Source organism: Halichoeres trimaculatus, unplaced genomic scaffold (assembly GCF_033239565.1).
Source record: "Halichoeres trimaculatus isolate MK-OKI-2021-1 unplaced genomic scaffold, fHalTri1.1 fHalTri1_scaffold_16, whole genome shotgun sequence".
NCBI lineage: Eukaryota > Metazoa > Chordata > Actinopteri > Labriformes > Labridae > Halichoeres > Halichoeres trimaculatus.
This window is the reverse complement of record NW_027437194.1, coordinates 31,278,257-31,299,822: the sequence shown is the minus strand read 5'-3', so window position 1 is coordinate 31,299,822 and position 21,566 is coordinate 31,278,257. Positions and strand designations below refer to the sequence as shown.

Here is a 21,566-nt window from a genome sequence, read left to right as displayed (position 1 = left end):
TTTTTTTTCAGACAAACCAGCTTTCTTCCTCAGTGATCTAACTAGACCAGATCTAACTGAACTACTCATTACCTCCAATGAGTGTAACATCCTCTCCTTCTCCTGTAGCTGGTTCTTCAGGGCCTGGACCTCAGGACCTGAACCCTGGTTCTGCTTAGGGTCCAGGGTCCGAATGACCTGCAGAAGACACTTTCTGTCACTTCATTCACCTGCAGAGAGCATCGCTGTGTTAAAGGTGTTCGTGATAAGAGATACTCACACTTTTGGCTTTTTCCAGATACTTCTTGTATCTTTCCTCCATCTGTTTCATGTCGTCATCTTTTTTCTTCAATGCATCCTCCAGCTCCTCCACTCGTTGGGCTAACGGGGAAAAATACAAATGTTCCCATGTTTGTATCCACCTCAGCTGAGTAGTGATCAGGGTCAAAGATTTAAAGATCGGCAGGGTTTCAATTGCATTTCACACATTTTGAATTCATCAGAGTCCAAACTCACAGCTGGCGTTATACTTTGGCTCCATTTCATCGATGAAGGAGTTCTTCTTCAGCAACTCGTTGCTCAACTCCTGTAGTTTCTCCCTGATGAAACGAACAGGTTTTAAAATGTCATTCAAGTCAGTGGAGAGAGTGAGAGCATTTCAAACCAACTCATTTCACATTTTAGTTTATCAAACAAAACAACAGATTATTGGGTCTGTGTATAACTCACATGTGCTCCTCGTACTTCTTCTTCAGGATAGAAGACTGAAAAAGATTTTAAAACGATGTTTTATTTCATTTTGTGACATTGTATAAAAACATATGGCAACTATAGAAACTACAAGGACACCAGAAAATGTAGAGCTATGCTCACGCTATGTTAGATCAATGCAAGAGATGAAGCATGTGTAAGTTTTCCAGCGTGCTCTTCCTCGCTTTACTTCAGTGTACTGTGTCAATCATCAGAAATGTTCAGACATAAAAAATATGCCGAAATATTCACTGCCTGTCTAATTTGAAAAGATCTGTAAAATGAGTAAATATCAAATCAAAAACATCAAACCTCATCCAACAGAGGGCAGTGCTGAGCTAAGGGTCTGAAACCAAAAACTCATGGGGATGTACCACATTAGGAGATGTTTTCACCTTGGATTTATCACCACAGATATTTACAGGAGAGGGAATTCCCCTCTAAGATTGACTATCAGATGCTTTGAAATCAAGGATTTCCATTTTTAGGTGTCATCAAACAGACAATGGCCAAAATACACCAGGTGTCTCTGGTCCAGCTCTGCTCCATCACAGCACCAGATAGGATAGGTTTCCATTCAAGCCAGTGTGTCAACTCACACTGTATCCACTCTGTTTCCCTTTGCATCAAAAACCCAAAGCTCCTGTTTTTTGCCCCGTATGCCAGAGAAGTGACGTGGCAATTTACAAAAAGCATTAGCCCTCATTTATCGAACATGCGTACGCCTGAAAAATGGGTGTACGCTCCTTTCCACGCACAGATCGGCATTTATCAATCTGAACGTGAGCGTCGGGTATGCTCAAATTCCACGCCAGGTCTGAGTTTGTGTACGCAAGTTTCATGTCAGTGGGCAGCCCAGTGCAGCGAGGGGAATCTGTCTGTGAAGGAGAATTATTAGATCATGTGAGCGCAAGATATTTTCTGACAGAAACACTGATGTTCTTACGTTAATATTTACATCGTTGAATTAGATATGACACCAAGAATGTTTCTAACATTTTACTCTTCTTCCACCAACCTGTAAAATACGTCGCTATGAAAGAGCAGCGCGAGCTGTCAGCTGATTCCTCCACATAAAAAAATGTCTTTCCTTCATTGGTTAACTTCAAAGAAAAAAAAAAGAGATGCTGTTACCAGCTTTTAATATGCTCCCATGTCAATGATAAAGTCTCTGCAGAGAACATTCAGATGACGCTGGATCAAACTTTCAGTCTGGATTTTTGGAAGGAAGCCGTATCAATTACGGGATTTACAGTGGAGAAGATTATTTCACTCCTCCCAATATTATCATAGAAACTTCACCTGTGTATAACAGAGTGACTATTTCATAAGAAAACGCTGTTCATTTAAACGGGATCACAAACAACCTGCTCATCTTGTGGTGGTACAAATAATCATAAAACTCCGGTCTACTTGTGCGGAATTGCTCACAATGGACACACTTCAGCTCCACTCCCTCCTCAGTCTGTGACAGGTTCAGGCTGGAGTCTGCAGCTTCTTTCAGAGCTCAAACACATTTTTAAAAGAAAACTTTCCACGTTTCTGGACCTGAACAGAAACATTTAAAAATTCTGTGGCGTCTAACAGTCAAATATTGCAGATAAATAAATCAAGGTATAAACAAATTATGTATAAATCAAATATAGAGCTAAAACAATATCTCAAATAATACGAGGTACTCGAGTACAAAAAATGCTGGAGGGATTTTCTCTGCCTCGAAGAATCGTTGATTTTTAAAAAAAGATCAAAGATTGGTATTTCAAATAAAGCTGACGCTATATTTAGAGAGTTTTCAGACCCCTCAAGTTACCTCTTTTTCAAAATAGCGACTGACAACAAATTTAGCTTCTTTTCTGGAGTTTTGAGACTGATATGAAAGCATATATTAATCTGCATCAGCTGCTTGTCAATAAGCCGCACGTGCTGAGCCCCTCCCCTACCCAAAATCACTCACACATCACAGACGGACGTCTGGCTCGCTGCAGTCGCTCATCACGGTCACACTGGCTATCTGAACTGTTTTCATGCACTCTTCAAAGTCCATTTTATTTGATCAGTGTGACCACAAGACTCACTTCACCTCTTTGCACCTTAGGAGAGGTGGGCTTTGGCGTGGTACACTTCATACACGTGCACAAACGTGGACACTCCATATGATCAATGACATACGTTTGCTGCGACCGCTTCCCTCAACAGTCATTTTATACAATAGCGGGGGTGTCAGAGGGCTGTGTCGCACCTAAACAACTTAATATGAGCCTAAAAGTCACTGAAATTGTAGCAGGGTTCTCTGCGCCTCATTGTGCAGGCGGGTAGAGTATGGCACAGCTTGGATGGCCAGTGTGACTGCGCAGGAGACTGTGTAGGAATGAATAGTGGAGGAGGATCGATATTTTAACATCTCAAAAAGAGTCAACCAAACGAAGTTCATTTGAAGTTCTAAACACATTAACAGTGTGCAGTGTTTCCCCTACCTTCTACATCATCAGGGGGGCGAGCCGCCCCCCTGAATGTGGAGTTAATTTTTTTTTCCATACAGCGCCAGATCACAGCAGAAGTGATTTAGAGTTCCCCCTCTCATGAATCAGGTCCATACCTTGTTTTTTTAATCTAGCAGATAAAATAACCTTATGTTACTAACCTAATGTTACTTCTACATCGTTGGGTTCACATTTCTCCTCGTGGAACTTCACAGTGTGCGAAAGAGCGCGTGATCTTTCGCACACGGCGAAGTTCTGCTCCGACTTGTTCACAGATACACAAACACATGCGCGCATTTACACACACAGACAAGTTCATTCCCTATAGAGAACAAATACACCCCCCCCCCCCTGGAGGTTTATTGGATTAACAGTAAACATGCAATATGAATCAGAAAAAAATTAGACACGTGCATAAATTTGGGCACCCCAACAGAAAAATCCTATCAATATTTAGTTGAGCCCCCTTTTGAAAAAATAACAGCCACCAGACGCTTCCTATAGCCTGTAATAAGTGTCTGGATTCTAGATGGAGGTATTTTGGACCATTCCTCCTTACAAAACATCTCTAGTTCAGTCAGGTTTGATGGTTTTCGAGCATGGACAGCCCACTTCAAATCATCCCACAGATTCTCAATGATATTCAAGTCTGGGGACTGGGATGGCCATTCCAGGACATTGTATTTGTTCCTCTGCATGAATGCCTGAGAAGATTTTGAGCAGTGTTTTGGGTCGTTATCTTGTTGAAATATCCAGCCCCGGCGTAACTTTAACTTTGTGACGGATTCATGAACATTATTCTCAAGAATTTGCTGGTATTGAGTGGAATCCATGCAACCCTCAACTTTAACAAGTTTCCCAGTACCAGCACTCGCCACACAGCCCCACAGCATGATGGAACCTCCACCGAATTTTACTGTGGGTAACAAGTTTTTTTCTTGGAATGCTGTGTTCTTCTGCCGCCATCTATAACGGCACTTGTTATGCCCAAATAACTCAATCTTTGTTTCATCACTCCACAGCACCTTATTCCAAAATGAAGCTGGCTTGTCCAAATGTGCTTTTGCATACCTCAAGCGACTCAGTTTGTGGCGTGTGCTCAGAAAAGGCTTCTCCACGTACAGCTTTTCCTTGTGCAAAGAATTGTTGAACAATGCACATCCACACCATCTGATGCAAGATGATCTTGAAGGTCTTTGGAGGTGGTCTGTGGGTTGTTTTTCACCATTCTCCCCATCCTTCGCCTTTGCCTCTCTGATATTTTTCGTGGCCTGCCACTTCTGGCCTTAACAAGAACTGTGCCTGTAGCCTTCCATTTCCTCACTATGTTCCTCACAGTGGAAACTGACAGCTGAAATCTCTGAGATAGCTTTTTGTAGCCTTCCCCTAAATCACAATGCTCAGTAATCTTTGTTTTCAGGTCATTTGAGAGTTGTTTTGAAGCCCCCATGTCGCCACTCCTCAGAGGAGAATCAAAGAGAAGAACACCTTGAAATTGGCCACCTTAAATGCCTTTTCTCATGATTGGATACACCTGTGTGTGGAGTTCAATGTGATTGATATGAAATATTGATGAGCTCAATCATGAGCTCATCAGACCAATTTTGTATTCCAATAAGAAGTTACAGGTATTCAAATAACTGAAATGACAAGGGTGCCCAAATTTTTGCACAGTCTATTTCTAACCTTTGATTTAATTACATACAATTGAATATTGCCACACTTGAAGTATTTGTCTCAAAAACACCCCAGTACTCAGCCTTGATTAGGAAATGAATGGCATACCACTTTGATCATTTCCTGTGAAGATTAAGTAAATTATTATGCAGCCTCAGAGGGGTGCCCAAACTTTTTCATACAACTGTATATGTGCTCAAACACAGCAGGGATAATCATTTTAGTCTGTATACTGCAAAGACTTAAAATCTTTCAAAAATGTCTCATTCCTAGTTAAAATGTCACATATGTAGTCAGAATTTAAAATGTATCACCCAAAGTGACTTGATTTTACACTTGCTTGAAACAAATTTACATTTGAAAAATAATTGCTGTTTAAGTACACAGAAATGCGTTTTATCAGAGTACTTGAGTACTCGATGTAATTTTCAGTAGAGTACTCGAATACTAAAATATTCAATATTTGCGGCCCTAATCAATTGTTTAAAACTCTGCTGTAGTTTAGTTTGTCACATCCACGCTGCTAACAGCTGCAGTGATTTACTTGCAGATGAGTTTTTCTAACTCGCTCTGACGCTACTTTTCTGGCTACCAAACAACACAGCGTCATTTCTCTCTACCTCTGTTGCTATAACGTTGCCGATCCGCTGCATGGGTAAGTTTCCTTTTTCACGTAACGCGTCCCGCCATGTCGTAAATTCCATGGGTTCGGCCAGCTGAACCTTGAATGTTTAGGGCGTGTTATGTAAATTACGAGTGTTTTCAGCCGCCACATTTATCAACAGCTGATCAGGCGTACACCGTGATTGGCCCTGGTACGCACGTTTCATAAATCACACGCGAACGTTGCCATAAGCTGATTCTTACACCCAGATCTGGGCAAATTCCCACGCAAGATTGATAAATGAGGGCCATTGAGTGGGACAAGAAGTTGGGCATGGAAACCACATAATTTCAAAACAAGCTGTCCAATCCATATTGTATTTACTTAAATATAACAAAAGTCATGACACAATGAGCAGGACCAGACCTGGAGCCAACAGGTTTGAGGTTTCACAGCCCAACATGAACCAGGAGAGGGTAATTATTGGGGTTGCCGGGGAACTCCTCAGTCTGTGACTCCAGCTGTCTGGATGTCCTGATACCTGCCGTATTGAACACGCAGTGAGTGAGTTGACAGATATGAGAACCCGCAGTCAACAGGCAACAAAGTGGAGCCAGACCGGATACGCATCTGGTGTATTCCTGGCATCAGTTTGTGTATAACAAGAGTGCAAATGTACTGAGTGTCTCTGGACTTGAGATCAAACAGCATCATAGACAGAGGAATGCGAAGGTCACCAGAGGAGAAAAATCGACTTAAAGCTGCTAGAAGAACTAATTTCTATTTCAAAGTAGAAAAGGAAAATTTGCGATTTTTAATGACAACATCAGAAACAATGTACTCTTACTCTTGTGTAACAGCTCAGTGTATTGAATGCACATTTGCAGGTAAAGACTTGGTTTGAAGTGAAAATCAAATTATTTGTGAGGTTTTCCAACCAAGCTGTTTCATGTTATAATTTAATAAAATAAATTAACCCACAGAACATAATCATCAGAGAGCTGACTTTTTACAATGTGCCATTTCATCACTTTCTGAGGTGTTACACATTCATAAAAGTAGAACTGACCTCACACCCTATGTATGGAGAAACTAACTGGGGAAATGAGACTGAAATCAAAATATATACTTACTATAGTCTGACAGTGGGAGTGTTATTTAAAAAGAAAATGCACAAGTGTTTCATTTATTTGTAAGAACTGTAACTTGTTGAAACTTTGCTCTATTCAGAGAACTCTAATCTCATAAAATAATCTCTATAAATGTCATTATTTCCAAAATGTACTGCTTCTCTTCCTGTTTATGAACTGCACTTCATGTAGGATGCTAATGATAAGTGCTCTGTTGATCATAAGTGATATGACTGATGGTAAAGGCCAGGCTAGTAATGCTGGTTTTTTTTAAATCTACAGCATTTCTAACACCACAGCAAAGAGGCAACAAACGTGACTTAGAGAGTGTTAGAAACTATTTTACTTGATGAGAATTTTATTCTTATTAAAGTTTTCTAAATTGTTTTTAGTCTACACTGTTGCACTGGTGTGTAAATGTGTTTCTTTTTTCATCACTGCTCAACATCATTGAGCTCTCAAAGGAGAGCTGTACCAGATTTTGTACTTGTATCTGTCTTTATCAGGTGTGGCATGGAAGGCATGTGACTTCCTCTGGTTGATATCAGAGCTATGAGCACACACAACAGAACAAACATTCAGTCACTCACATCATCTGCTTTTGAACCCTGTTCTTGAAGATTCTTCTGCAGCTCTTCAACCTGACTCTGCTCCTCCATCAGGCGCTGATTTATTAACCTGAAAGACAAGAACCAAAGATTAATCTAATAGTTTTAACACAACAGTCCACATCCCACTGTGGCAGACAGAATGTCAAGGGGACTCTGGTGAAAAGGTTCATCAGTGGAATTACAGCACGGACAAATCTCTCACTAGAATTCCCTTCACTGGAATCTAACAAGAAAAGAAAAAAAGAATTCAGGGACAGGATATTCTTGAGATTTGTTGTAATATGCTATCATGATGGTATTAAGCACAAAGAACACAGTGTGTAGATCTTTTTCATTTTTTCAAGGGGAAAGATCCCACAAAGGCAAACACAGTATGTTTGTCTTTGTGGCATCATTCTGTGCTTGTGCTACTCTGACCTGTTCTCTGTCTCCAGTTCACTTTTCCTCCTGTTAGCATCCTCCAGGAGACTCTGCAACAGTGCAATCTTTTCGTTGTCTGAGCCCTCCTGGGCCAACTTCAGCATCTTGTTCTCATGTTGTAGACGGATCAGATGCTCCCTAAAAAAACATTTAACAGAGGCCAGAGGTTGTGAGAAAAGTAGAGATCAGACTGTACTTTGATAACTACAGATAGCTTTTACAGCAGATAGAGAATGTGTTTCTGCATTATTACTTTACCCAGTACTTCTTTTTCCCATACTTTACACTGGTTTTGTAAAACTGAAGCTGTTTGACCCTCACTTCATCAATGAATTTTTTCTCAACCACAGAATTAACAAAACAAACATTTTAACACAAATTCAAAAGACAACCATGAACAGCAAAACAGGTGTGAAAACAAAACAAATCCACATATGTGGGGAAAAAAGGAAACAAAAGAAGGAAGATAGGGTATTGAAGGTATTTACTATTTGTAATGACTCTCATGTCAATTTAAGATCCTGCAGGCCATGCACTGAGCGGATAAAACTGAACTTTGTTTTTTTTTTTTTTCAGACTATCTCTTGTGTCATGTCTCTGAAGGGTGTGGTCGATGTCTCCTTTTCCACTGAGGGACTACCTAAATGTTTCCAGATGAACTCACAGATGCAGAGTAATCCAGGGAAACTAATAGTGCGTCCCAAATCGCATACTTCCATACTCAAATACTCAAAATTTTGAGTATACTGCGTCAAAATGAAAAACAGTATGCATAGTATGCGAAAAATGAGTATGCAAAAGTACCAGGATGATGTACTCAAATCGGCCCGGATTTTGAGTATGCAGCTGTGGACACTTACTGCACTCATTTCATCCTCTGGCAGCAATGTATAAATGTAAGTTATTGATGTTGTTTTTTACACGTGTTGTTTCCACCAAGCACCATCAGCTGTTGATGTTGTGTATGTGGTGTAACTTGTTTTTGTTTGTTTTGTTCTGCGAATGATAGGCTATGCCAGTGTTTCTCAAATCTGGTCCTGGAGACCCCCTGCCCTGCATGTTTTAGATGTTACCCGACTCCAACACACCTGATTCAGATGATCAGCTCGTCATCAAGCTCTGCTCGAGCCTGATAACGAGCTGATCATTTGAATCAGGTGTGCTGGAGTGAGGTAACATCTAAAACATGCAGGGCAGGGGGTCTCCAGAACCAGGATTGAGAAACACTGGGCTATGCTAATGCTAGTTGAGCTAACAGCTATCTCAAGGGCCCTAGCATTACCCGGTGAACCAGGTAAATATAATAACAAGCGAGTTAGACCCTGCACAGTGAATACATGACCAGAAGCACCACTCAGACATTTAATTTGTGGATGTATTTTAACTGCCACAGCGCCCCGGTAGCTCTCTTGGTAGCTTCAGTCAGCTGCACCGACCCCCATTAATAAACTCTACACCGCTGATCGTGTTATTAGCTGTGTTTAATACACTACTGAAAAGGCTTTGAAAATTTGCTGGCAAATAGTGGCTGTGTTTGGCGGAAACGCGCTGGAAGCCGGTCACAATTAGACGTAGAAGAAGAAGAGGTCGACATCATGTCATCATTCCCGGTAAGTACAGTGCTAAGCAGTATGCGATTTGGGACAGCACTACACCCTCAAAATTCGTGCACTAAGCCAGTGAGTATGTAGTATGCTTAGTACACTCAATTTGAAAATTTTGAGTACACAGTATGGAAGTATGCGATTTGGGACACACTATAAAGGAAGACTTCAAATAAAGTGTATTATGTAGCTAACAGACTGAGAAATTACATAAACATGAGCTGATTTCTTCTGGTACAGGCTCTGAAACACTCCAGCAGTCAAAGAAAAACTACATCTCCAACTGTTGTCTGTCCTTTCTTATAGTTTTAGGAAGACCCAACAAATCAATCCCAGATGCAGCTTATCAGGATAAATCCAACTAAATAAACTCAGTTATTACATTTAGTGGTCAATACTGAGCTGATAAGGCACAAAAACACACAGGTTACAACTTCAGACAGATTCCTTCTTCTCTTTACTCCACTGAAACATTTATATCTTTTGCAAGCTTACAACAACTTTTCTTTCCACCACCTTTAGGCGATATTAACAGCCGGCTGTGTCCTGGGTGAACTTGATTTGTGTAATTTTTTCCCATTACTGGCTTTTAGTAGATTGGGACGTCAAGGTAAATCCACATTCTCATGGTTCAATTAATACCCAGGCACAGTACGCTGCCAGCAGAAAACCCAACCCTGTTGGAAAGCAGCAGTCAGGCTGATGTAACTCACTCAGCTATTACATAGAATAGAATAGAAAATACTTTATTATTATTATATTATTATATTATTATTATTATTATTTATACATAACTCACAACAGACAGCCAGACCTCTCTACCTTACAACAGCAAAGAGAGAAGGTGGGGGAACAGGCTAGAAACACCATCTGGTTACCAACTGAGCAGCACTGTAGCGGACACACACACACAGACAAGATCACCAACATCAACGGGGAGCCAATTATCTGGATCTGTCAGTGTGAAGCACCTCTCAAACCTAACGCTTTCTCTGCACTGTTGACTGAGGACTTTCTGAGTATGCAAACTGGAACATTCAGAGTCAGGTAGATTTTCTGATAACGTGTTAAGAGAATAAAACAGACTTTCTTTTCACAGAGAGACAAAAATCATCACTAGACATGCACTGAATCAATCGGCCGATTTCCTTAATTTTGGAGGATCGGTGATCTGTCCATCCTTACATATAAAACTTATCTTATACACCTCTGGGAAGGTCTGACAGCCAGCCATTGTTGCTTTTTGCCCTGGGACCTAAAACTCAAGACACTTTACTTGTTGTTTGAATTAAAACATAAAGATTTTCTTGTTTCACAGGTTTTGTTCAATGAATTTCAATAAAATAAGATTGGAACATTGAAGGTATATGCTGTCAGTTATAAAAGGTAAAAAACAATAGTGCCCTCTGCTCAGGCCGAGGACCCTAAAAAATAAAGATCAGTATCAGCCCTAATCTGTATCAGCAGGTCCATCTTTTTTTAAATATCGTAGATCGTGATCCGCCAGAAAATTGTGACCAGTGCACCCCTAACCCCCACTACTCTTGTTGCATGCGCTGGTGTGATTAATCTCCTTGTTCAAGCACATTAATTTGCCTCACTCATCCACTAGCTCAGAATGCTCGTATAAGCAGAGATTTTTTAAATCTCATTAACTCTGAATCACTACCTTATGTAAAACCCAAACAGCATCAGATGGAAGAACCCGAGGTGAGACCTACCGAAACTCTGGAGTGGTGATTTCAGCTGCCAGCGAATCAGAGCCATCATTATTGGTCAACGGGAACAGACCTGAAACACACCAGCATCAGCATCATACAGAGGCTCAAAACAACTATCAAGGCATTAAAAGTATACTTCTGTCATCAGGTGTGAGTTTTACCTGAAGAGAGCCGTCCCTCTTGAGCTTGCACACAATGCAACTCCTCAATCGTCTCCTTCAGAGAGTCCCTCTCCGTCCGCATACGCTACAGAAGAAGAACAAGGCATGAAGACGTTAATACAGAAACTAACGGAGAGGAAAAATGCTGAATTTCAAATTTGATGCCTGATTTGCTACCAAATTTGCCAAGTCCTAAAATTAGGCACACATCTTTCTGGTTGTAACAACTCTGATTGTATTTACAAAGCTGGGCTGTGAACATGTCATTTCTGTGGTGAATCATGTGTTTCCTGCGTGAAGTTCTCACAGTTTTCCTTCCCCTCAGAGTTAGACAGTGCTCACTCACTCAGTCCTGCTCACCTGTGGCTCACCAGCCTTATGACGAACCTGCTAATAGGCTTTGCAGGCATGAAACTGCGCATTTTCCCTTCATTGATTTTTAAAAATACTTTTGTCCACACACAGCAGGCAAATCCGCTGATAAGTGCAGCTTGAAGCATGCCAAACCCATACTTGTCAGTGTTTTACAGACGTGAAACCCGTGCCATCCAATCAGGATGAGCCCCCTTTATTCAGCTGTGATGTTTGAGAACCAAAAACTGTTTTCCAGCATAGACGTGAAACCAGAGTTTTCCAAAATCTTCTTTGTGGTCGGAGTTTTCAGAAATCATTATTTTAGTGACCTAAATCTGCGGTTTGGTGTGGACGACAGGCCTAAACCTATAAAACTATATAAACATATGTTTCCCAGATTCCCAGCTACGTGTGGACATGACCTCAAGCTCTTCTGGAGACTGCAGTCTGGTGCCTCAGTATTCCCGCTGCTCAGTGATATGTCAGCTGACTCTCTAGATTTCTAGTTTTCTTCATGTTCACCTGTGGATAATTACTCTTCCCCCTCCTGTCTTCTCCAATGCCTCCGCGAGCCCCCTGCCTTTCAGCCCAACTCTGTCATGTTGCAGATCTCTTTCTCTGGACACCCACCTGCCTTCACCTGCACCTCAGTTTACAATGAAACGCCTAAAGCTTCTTACTCTGGGTTCAGTTATCACGCATCATAACTATTTCTTCGCAGATGTACGTTAATCATCATGAGGAAGGAAAAGAATACTGTTATTTTAATAATAAAATGAGTGGTACGTACATCTTTTTCTTTTTGTAGAGAGTCTACTTTCTCTTTGACCCGTTTGTACTCAAACTCCATCTTGTCAGCCTTTTTAGATTCCTCTGACAGTCGGTTCTGAAGTTCAACAACCTGCACATGGAGAAAGCAGCAGTTCAGGACAGATGTCGATGGGTCTACATACACTGATGGTGTTGATAGTGACAGAGTCTAAATGGCTGCTGATTGAATACCTGTCTCTTGTACGTCTCCAGCTGGCCCTTTGCAGCATTTGCCTTTCGTAGCTCTTCTTCCAAGCCCACATTGGTTTGCATCAACACTGTGTTTTTCTCTTCCATCAGTTTATTCTGGAAAACAGGAACAGACATGTTAGCTCATTCTTCTTACTGCGTATGTGATAACAGTGAACTCATCACCTAAATTGGAGTGGTTATAGAAAGATACTGATTGGTAGTTTTTCTTGAAAATCAGATGTCTGGCGGAGAAAAGAAGGCACTACTCGTTGCATGAAGTACTGTTTTTTGTCTGATTTTAAGTGTGACACTGTACCTGTCTCCTGAGGAGGCCCATATCCTCCAGTTTCTTCTTGTAGTGTTCCACTGTTCCCTCCAGCTTTGACACCTTGTCTGATGAATGCCTGAGAAAAAAAATCATTCTGAAATGTTACATTTACAAAGGAAGTGATGGTGGGGGCTTCACTTCACAGGGGCTCCGTTTGTGTAACAACACACCTGAGACAACAGACGTGTGAAATAACAGGAAAAAGCTTCAACAATACCTTTTCTTATTGTGAGCCATCTCCTGATTTTCCAAACCATTTCACTTCCTTAAGGAGACTGAAGACTTCTTAAAGTATATTTTGCTTCAATCCTGGTATGTTATTTATTTTAAAAAAGGATTAAAGAAAAGAGCCTTCATCTTTTTTTATCATTGGTGATAAATGGCCTCCCATGTGTTAAAACTCAAGAGAAACATTTTGTTGACCTCTCACACCTTAGGCTTTAAGTTCAGTATTTTTTCATGCACCATAAAATGAAACTTAAAGAAGCACAGAACTAAAAAACTAGAGAATTTCAGTTTATGGGTGTTGTGCATTCTTCCTGTCTTACCTTAGGACATCCATCTCGTCCTTGAGAGACTGGGCTTCATCAGCAAGTGACGTAAGCTCTTCATTTTGTGATTTCACATCCAAAAGTTCTTTTTCAAGCTCCTCACACCGGATCCTGTAGTCATCTTTTGCAGCCTCCAACCTTCAAAGAAAGGAAATGGTCATCATTCAGGTGAAGATTCCTTTTTCTGTTTGGGCAGCAGTAGATCCTCTTACCTAAACGTTTCCTCCTGTAGTTGCTCCAGCTGTGTCTGCAGCTGGAGGTGTCTGCGTCCAGCAGGGCTGTTTATATCCTCTATGGAGTCAGACTGGTTGAGTCTCTCCATCAGAACTTGATTTTCTGCTAACAAACTGCTTTTCTCCTCTTGCAGAGCCGCCACCTGGAGAAGAGAAGTCACCAAAAAGAACAGCAAAGAGCGGAAATACAAAAAGAAACAAAGGTATAGAAAAGATAATCAGTAGTGATAGGAGTTTAATGACAGGAAGTGAAAATCAGAGGAAGGCAGAAAAGAAATTGCATGGAGAACAAGAATGGAGCAAAGGAGCATGAGAGGTGTAGAGAGGGATAGATGGAGAGGATTGATGACAAGGGTGTTGACATGGAGAGAGGAGAGGGGGAAAGAAACATTAGAAAGGATTAAAACAGTTTTTCAATGCATGTCTCAAGCTTCTTTGCAGAGAGTGTTCAACATTCTGTTATTTTCAATCACCGCATCCACTCTGGTAATAAAGCAAGCACAAACCAAACACAAACCTCAACAAGGCAAACCAAAATACTCCAACATGGCAAAGAGGGCTGGTTTGATGTCCCGCCTATGACTGACAGGTAATCAAACTCCACATAGAGCAAAGCGGGAAGCTGTTTGGTTTCTAAATGGACCTCCAAGATTGAAATGTGACAAAAAACCTAAAATATGTTGGAAAATTTAAATAAAATGTGTTAGCAAGATGAAAAGTGTACAGATGTGTTTTTATCCAAAGGGGGTTCAGTTCTAGATAGAGACATAATGTGTAAAGATTTGATTTGACAAATATTCAACAGCTGTGAAAAATGATGATGCCTTCCTAGGTCTTTTTCCTACTGTCCAATGTAACTGTCGTAGAGCTCAGATGCACTAAAGAGGCAGTGGGTACTTAGTGCAGGGGTGACAACACACCCACATAAAAACTGCAGGTGGTGGGCCCCAGAAGGACCCCGTGTACACATGTGCACAAGCACTTGTGCACAGACGTGTACACACACACACATGCAGACAATATTAGAAGAGGGGGGTCTGGATTTGCATGGGGGATGCTGGTGCAAGCGGACTGAGAAAATCCAGGGGCTATTGGACACAGCACACGCTATAAATGTCAAATAGAGACATGAAGAAAAGAAAGTTTGGATTTACCCTCTCTTCTAGCTCATTTAACTCTAACCTCAGCCTATCACGCTCCTCTTGAACATGGAGGGCCTTTAAAGCAAGGCACACAGTGATGGAACAGTCAGGAAATAAGACAACACAACAGGAGAACAGCTAAGCCTTTAAACTACAGCTCCATTTTTCTGTGAAAACTAGATCAGGATTAGAGGAGTGTAAATTAAGAATAAATATACCCAGAGTGGTTTGCTGTTTGATCTCACTGACGTACAGTATGTCTTTAAGCTTTTTTCCAAAATTGTTTTTTTCACTGTTTGATTAAAAAAAAATATTCCAAAGCCTACAGAAAGTTAGTGGAGAAGTAAGTCATCAGTGGTGGTAGAGTTTTACCCCTTTTCCACTCAAAAAGCCCTGGTGCTAGTTCTAGGCTGGTGCAAGGGCTAGTCCAGAGTTGGTTTAATCTGAAAACTATCGAAGAACCAGATTGTTTTCCCACGGACAAGAGCAACAAAAGAGCCATCATAACGCCACTAAATAAATCAGCTAATCAGGAAACACTGGCATAGTTTACAAATACAAATAAACACACTGACCAAGAAAAAAAAATGGCTTTTTTCTTTAATACACATGAAAAATGAGGAAGTTAAAATCACTGAAAACTGAAGGTATCTTCTTTATCACTTACAGGAATAAAGTGAAATTATAAGACGGCTTAGTAACTCTGTCTGGAGACACCAATTTTAATCCTTTTTTATGTAGGCTATTTTAACCACAAAATTCTAGGAGTTGAAACTTTTGCGGGGATAACCCCATCTCCAGCCCCTGATGTACGCAGTTTCGTCTTCTAGTCCGGCAAGGAGTCAGTGCTACTCTGGAACCAGTTTTTCTAGTCCAGGGCCAAATCTTTGGTTGGAAAAACACAAAGAACAAGTGCCCAATGAAGATCTGACTCTGAACTGGCACTGGAACTGGCTTGGTGGAAAATAGGTACACATGAGCAAAAAGGGAGCTGCTTTTAAAGTGTGAATAAAGAGCTATAGGAACCAGTAAGACTGTATAAATAACAAATAACAGCAGAAAAGTAGAGAGAAAGCTCTATGTTGGGTTAAGAGGGAACTAACAGGGTATGTTTAATAGCATGTTTCTTCTGGAGATTAGACTCAACCTAACAAACTATTAAAACATAACTTATAATAGCAGTTCAAATTAAAATGACTGTGATTATCTACCTACAATGCTTTACAGATATTTTGTATTCATACCAAAGCAAATCAGATTCCATTTTTATTAGTGTAATCAATTCAAGTTTCAAACGGCATATTAAGACAACATGGCTCACTCTTGATACCTAACACCAGGAAGTTCAAATTCAACATTTACCTAAAATGCTGATGACTGACTCTTATTTTTTTATTTCAGAAACTTTTTCAAATGGTACCATCAAAACAACCAGTGTCAGTGTCTTTCTTAACAAACTGGACTCAAGTCATACCCACTGTTAGTGTAATCAGGTCATGTGATGTGTGATGATGTATGACGCTGTTGTAAAAAAGTCTCTGACACAAGTGTAGCTCCATACCTGCATGTCAAGCTCACGACACCTCTGTGCAATCTCTTCCTTGGTGGACATAGCATCGTTTAGTTCCTCTACTGTCTTCTTGAGCTGAGAACAGAAGGAACAGATAAAAACTTAAAGACTGTGAGCTGATTTCAGTCCTGATTATAGTCACTCCAGATTATAGGTTGCTTTTTAAGACTTTGTATAGGTTGCTGGCCTGACTGTATGTTTGTCTCAATGGCTACTTATGCATTTCAGTGGCTGCCCAGAAAAAGAAGTAAATGATGTAGACTAGTATGATGCTAGCTTTTCTAAGATCCTGCTATTTGACAGGTTTGTGTCCAAAGTAGGAGCGGGAAACACCAAGTGAAGGGGAGATGTGCAACAACATTGGTGACATTAAATCCCGATTTCAAATCTATATTGATTAAGACAAGAAATAAAAAAAGGCATTAAATATGTAAAATTCCAACATATGATCATCATAATATGTGGTGTTTTCTTTGAATGTCTCAAAGTTTGTACTGACAGTGTCAAAAACAGAGAGATAAAAAGCTTCAGATAGATAGATAGATAGATAGATAGATAGATAGATAGATAGATAGATAGATAGATAGATAGATAGATAGATAGATAGATAGATAGATAGATAGATAGATAAAATACTTTATTCATCCCCGAAGGGAAATTCATAAGGAGGAGTTTATCATAAGAAATTTTCATACCTGTCTGTCAAGATCAGCATATGAGTCATTTCCTCCCGCCACCGGTGTCTCTTTACTCATCAGCTACAGAAAAACACAAAATAAAAGTCAACCCTGCAACTGTCTGTTTATGTAAACTTTCGTATTCCACCGTAAACCAAAGATGTTTAAAGTCAGTTTCACATAAATTGGCTGAACACTGCATGTTAGTTCACCTCTTGAATGGCTGTCATGACAACATGCTGCACTGACTCCTCCATCATCATTATGGTCTGGATGTATTCTGGAGACAACAGTACAAAAACCCAATTCAGTTTCTGAGTTCGTTTTTTTTTCTGGGGCATTTTGATTTCACAGAACATCCTTTCCAGGGGTAACACTACATAACCCAAACCCGTCTTAGTCAGATTTTTACCTTGTTTCTGTTCACAGTTGACAGCACAGCCCAGTAAAAGTTGTAGCATCCTCCCTAATTCTGCTGCATCAGAGTGTTCTCCAATAAGGTTCACGTCTGGTAATGTGAAGTCATTGATGTGCTGGCCCAGGACCTAAACATGGATAATAAATTATCAAATGGCTTTCAAAAAAATGAAATGTATGCAAAAGGCCATTACATGAAAACTCCATCATCATGGTGGGGTCATGTGTTATGCTAAAAAAAAAGATTATGAATGGAGTAAGAAGTCACATTTTCTCTGTTCCTGAAAGCCTTCTCTTAATTCTGTCTGACTTCTGAGAAATGGTTCAATCTTATGAATACAGCAGACTTTTCTTACCTCCTGGTTATAGTCTAGGATGCCTTTTAAGACTTTCTTTAGATTGCTGACCTGAAAGAAGAAAAATATTATAACTGCTTATTAAAGGATCGCCAACGATAGATAACAGGGTATATGCTGAAATCCTGAAGTTAAATTCAATACTTTTTCAAGACTTTTTAAAAAACCTTTCAAAAAGTCTTAAGACCTTATCGGGACTTAATGCCGTTGTTAGCAACCGATCTTTGACAGTTGTAGTTTGCATTTTAACATAAATTAGGTAAACTGGGAAGGAATAAAGCTTCAAAGAATAAATGAAACTAAAGGCAGGTTAATTGACATTCCCATTCCCACAAAAAGTATCATCAGTTATTTAAGGCCAACTTGCAGAAAAAAAACAATAATTTATGTCACCATTGTCAAAATTTAGGACATGTGCTTGAGATTGTGTTATTTGCTTTCCATCAGCTCTACATAAGGACGGCTACTAAACTACTGTATGAACTGAGTTTGTTGTCACATTAGCCTACAGATATGTTGGACTGCTAGCGCTACGTATAACCCGCGCCCCACAAAATTACAACTTTGCTTGTTGTCACGTCTCAAACAACTGCGCTACGTAACTGTATTGATAAATATCTTATTTCATTGCGTTTTTCCAGTAAAAAGGTGGTTTGAACAAAGAAAATTTGTTCAGAAACAACTGAGATCAGGGGAACCTGGGGGAGCTTTCTCTAAATCGTAAGAATCCAAGATCCCAGGTCATCAAAAGTCCAAGAAATTTTCTCAGGAGGCTTGAGAAACTCTTATGATCTAGAATGATATATTGAGATGCCAAAGCCTTTTCTAGATCCTCACGCTGGTCTGTGATGAGTGTGACGAGCAGAATGATCGTCCAATCACCAGTTGTGGTTATTTTTGAAGGTTCAAACCCCGAAAACATTTTTGAAACAGATGGACCATTTCCATAGTGGATATATGGAACTGTCTGTCTGGTCAGGTTAGTTTGTAACAGAGGCAAGGAGGAAAATAAATATTCATGGATATGTTTGAAGTCAAAGCTTGAATACCAATAGAATTCAATACCTTTTAAGATTATAATCAAGACTTTTTAATACTTTTTGAGGGTCTTAATTTTCCCACAACTGATTTATCAACTTTTAATACTAATTAAGACCGCGCGGACACCCTGGATAAAACATACAAACAGCATCCCATATTTACCACATCTGAATGACAAATGGAAATTTTTTACTTTTTCCAGAAATAAAAACTTATGAGCACCTAACCCCACCCCATTCAATTCAACTTTAAAAACTGATCAGCTGATTTGAAATAAAGGACTTGGTCCCATTAAATCCTTTTTTAAAAAACATGCAAATCTCTTAAAAAGTAAACAACAGATGCTAACCTTTAGTCTCCAGTTGTCCCCGACTTCTGGCTTGATTCTACTGATCCAAGCATCATTAAAATAAACTATATCTCTGGAAAGAAAAGACAGACAAGACAAAACAGATTTAGAAGTGTCAAATAACAGCTCACCATAAGGATTGCATTTAAACACTTTGAACAAAAACTTACATTTTCTGTAGTGCTTGGGCCATGACGATGCCACTCGTCAGGTCTTCTACCGTCTTGCACGGGGCTTCCACTCCAAATGTCTGGATCTAAACAGCAGACAGACACGTGCTTAGTGCTGGTGCATGCTTTGCAGTTAGAGTGACAGTAATCTCATTTGACTTGAAAAGAAAAAGTCACTGTGATTGACAGGTTGAGATGCCCTTTCCTTAAAAAGATTTCACCTGCAAAAATCAAACTTCATTTTTTCACACGCAATTGGCTGGATGTTATGTGATCCAATGCTGTTTTACTGTTGTACTCAATATGCTTGTTAATGTTACAGCACCCCTGCATTAGACACTTGCACATCCTGCTCCAGCAAGATCTCTCCACAGCTTCGCAACTCATCCCTGCAAAGTGTCAGTTACATAACCTCTAACACTTCTTTCAGACCCCACCTCACTTGAAAAGTCTAATCTTTTTTACAATACTTCCTTTTATTCTGCTCTGCTTTCCCTTCAGGTTAAAAGTCTGTGGCCCAGGCAGAAGGGAGTCCTTTTCAGTCTGCATGCCAAAACCCCATGTGCAGAATGAAAACAGAAAGCTGAGGGAAGGAATGTTGGATTCCTGACAGGAAGTAAATGACGGGGTTGAAATAGTTCGTTTGCACTGCACCACTGGTTTCAAACCCACTTTTCAATACGTGGCGTAGCTTTCAGCTGTCAAACCCTGATTCAAATCCCTGATGAAAGATTTATCCTGGATCAACATGAGGTAATTGGGTAGAGTTTTAACAAGTAGGGTGCTTGGTGTTCATTGCCAGCTAGGCTTTAAAACTTTTCTTTTTATCGTAACAGGCATAAAACCCTTGAAATTCTTCTGGATGAAAAACATTCATTGCGAAAAGTGGCTTCAAGTGTTGGCAATAATTCAGCACTTTACAGAGCGCTGCCTCAATCTTTAATTCACTAGAGAAGCTTTTTGCAAAAAATACACAATGACAGAAAAGACTTTTCACTGCTACTGATTTGCTACGAAACACATTTGAAAAGCAACCACCTCACTGACTGCTCTTCCTCATCTTTAGATCATACTCCATAGGGTTAGAAACAGGTAGAATTGGTCTTAACGTCTAACTTGTGAGGCCTATAGTATCACTTCTTTGCAAAGAGACAGAAGGGTAAACAAGAAGACACCGGACGCTCTGCACAGGGAAGGACACACTCTGTATGGCATGAGGGCAACAGGACACTCAGAATAACTTTAGTAACATCACATGATAAAACAACAACACTTATATGTTACTACAAGGATTCAGGCTGGGATCTGAGAGTTGAGACCTTACTCAATGAACTCACTTTGACATGTTTAAAGCTTTCAAAGGACTGACTCCTCTATGTCACCAGGGCTCTTTCTTATCATTTTTATAACTTCTAACAAGATGTCAGTGTTTTCAGGGAGCCAAAGAAGATAGTTTCTCCATACATTTGTCTGATACCAGTGATCCCCTGAGGAACCCAACAATACCCTAATAACATAACACCACCATTACACACACACATTTTCTGCCAAATTTGTATTACAGCATAACAAAGGTTACACTTTTTCCTGTGATGCTGCTTTATCTTGTATAAGGGGTTGAATACTATAACACCGGATAGGAGAATAGTTAAGTGTCCAATTGAAAGAGATGAACGTGTAAGTTAGGGTGAATAAAATCTAGGACATGTCAAAGAAATCAGTAAGTTTGGCAGGTAAAAAATACAACAGAATACAAACCTTAACACAAATTATATGGGATGAATTAATTATATGTCAGTGTCCCCCGTTTGTGTACAAATGTATTTATGTGTATATGCGTGTGTGTTTAGGTATGTGTGTGTATATTTCCTTTACTATTTGTTTTGATTTTTTTATTGATAAACCCTCTGGTTGAATGTTTGTTGATGACCCTGTATTTGAGGACAGGGGACTAGAACAGGGGTGTCTTTTGACCCTGACTGTCCTACTTTTTGGTGTTCATGTTGTTCTCTCTGTGACAACACTTAGAAAATAAACATAAAAAGTAGGGTTGTCATTTTGACGCATTAATTAGATTAATTAATTACACAGCAAATTAGCACGTTATAAAAGTTAACGCAGATTAATCTGGATCCCAAACCCGCGGGGCGTTCAAAGACGCATTTATTTTCAAATGTCTGGCTTTTACAAACCGTTTGTCCAACTTGAAAAGTCAGATTTTTCACATTTCCGACGATCC

At 39.9% G+C, this 21,566-nt stretch overlaps 1 protein-coding gene across 1 annotated transcript in view; it reads right to left on the bottom strand.

The window, feature by feature from the left end:
* hook3 (hook microtubule-tethering protein 3) overlaps window positions 1-21,566 on the bottom strand; it is a 32,203-nt gene that overhangs the window by 4,774 nt on the left and 5,863 nt on the right. Inside the window, exons 2-21 of the mRNA XM_074689890.1 lie at window positions 19,328-19,413; window positions 19,158-19,230; window positions 17,768-17,818; window positions 17,407-17,539; window positions 17,207-17,274; window positions 17,013-17,075; window positions 16,309-16,392; window positions 13,585-13,748; window positions 13,370-13,510; window positions 12,810-12,897; window positions 12,494-12,607; window positions 12,282-12,392; window positions 11,138-11,222; window positions 10,977-11,046; window positions 7,649-7,789; window positions 7,211-7,298; window positions 709-743; window positions 496-578; window positions 260-360; window positions 73-177 (exon numbers count right to left, since the gene is read on the bottom strand). Of these exons, the coding sequence (XP_074545991.1) occupies window positions 73-177; window positions 260-360; window positions 496-578; window positions 709-743; window positions 7,211-7,298; window positions 7,649-7,789; window positions 10,977-11,046; window positions 11,138-11,222; window positions 12,282-12,392; window positions 12,494-12,607; window positions 12,810-12,897; window positions 13,370-13,510; window positions 13,585-13,748; window positions 16,309-16,392; window positions 17,013-17,075; window positions 17,207-17,274; window positions 17,407-17,539; window positions 17,768-17,818; window positions 19,158-19,230; window positions 19,328-19,413 (1,884 nt within the window). The remainder of the gene's footprint in view (window positions 1-72; window positions 178-259; window positions 361-495; window positions 579-708; window positions 744-7,210; window positions 7,299-7,648; window positions 7,790-10,976; window positions 11,047-11,137; window positions 11,223-12,281; window positions 12,393-12,493; window positions 12,608-12,809; window positions 12,898-13,369; window positions 13,511-13,584; window positions 13,749-16,308; window positions 16,393-17,012; window positions 17,076-17,206; window positions 17,275-17,406; window positions 17,540-17,767; window positions 17,819-19,157; window positions 19,231-19,327; window positions 19,414-21,566) is intronic.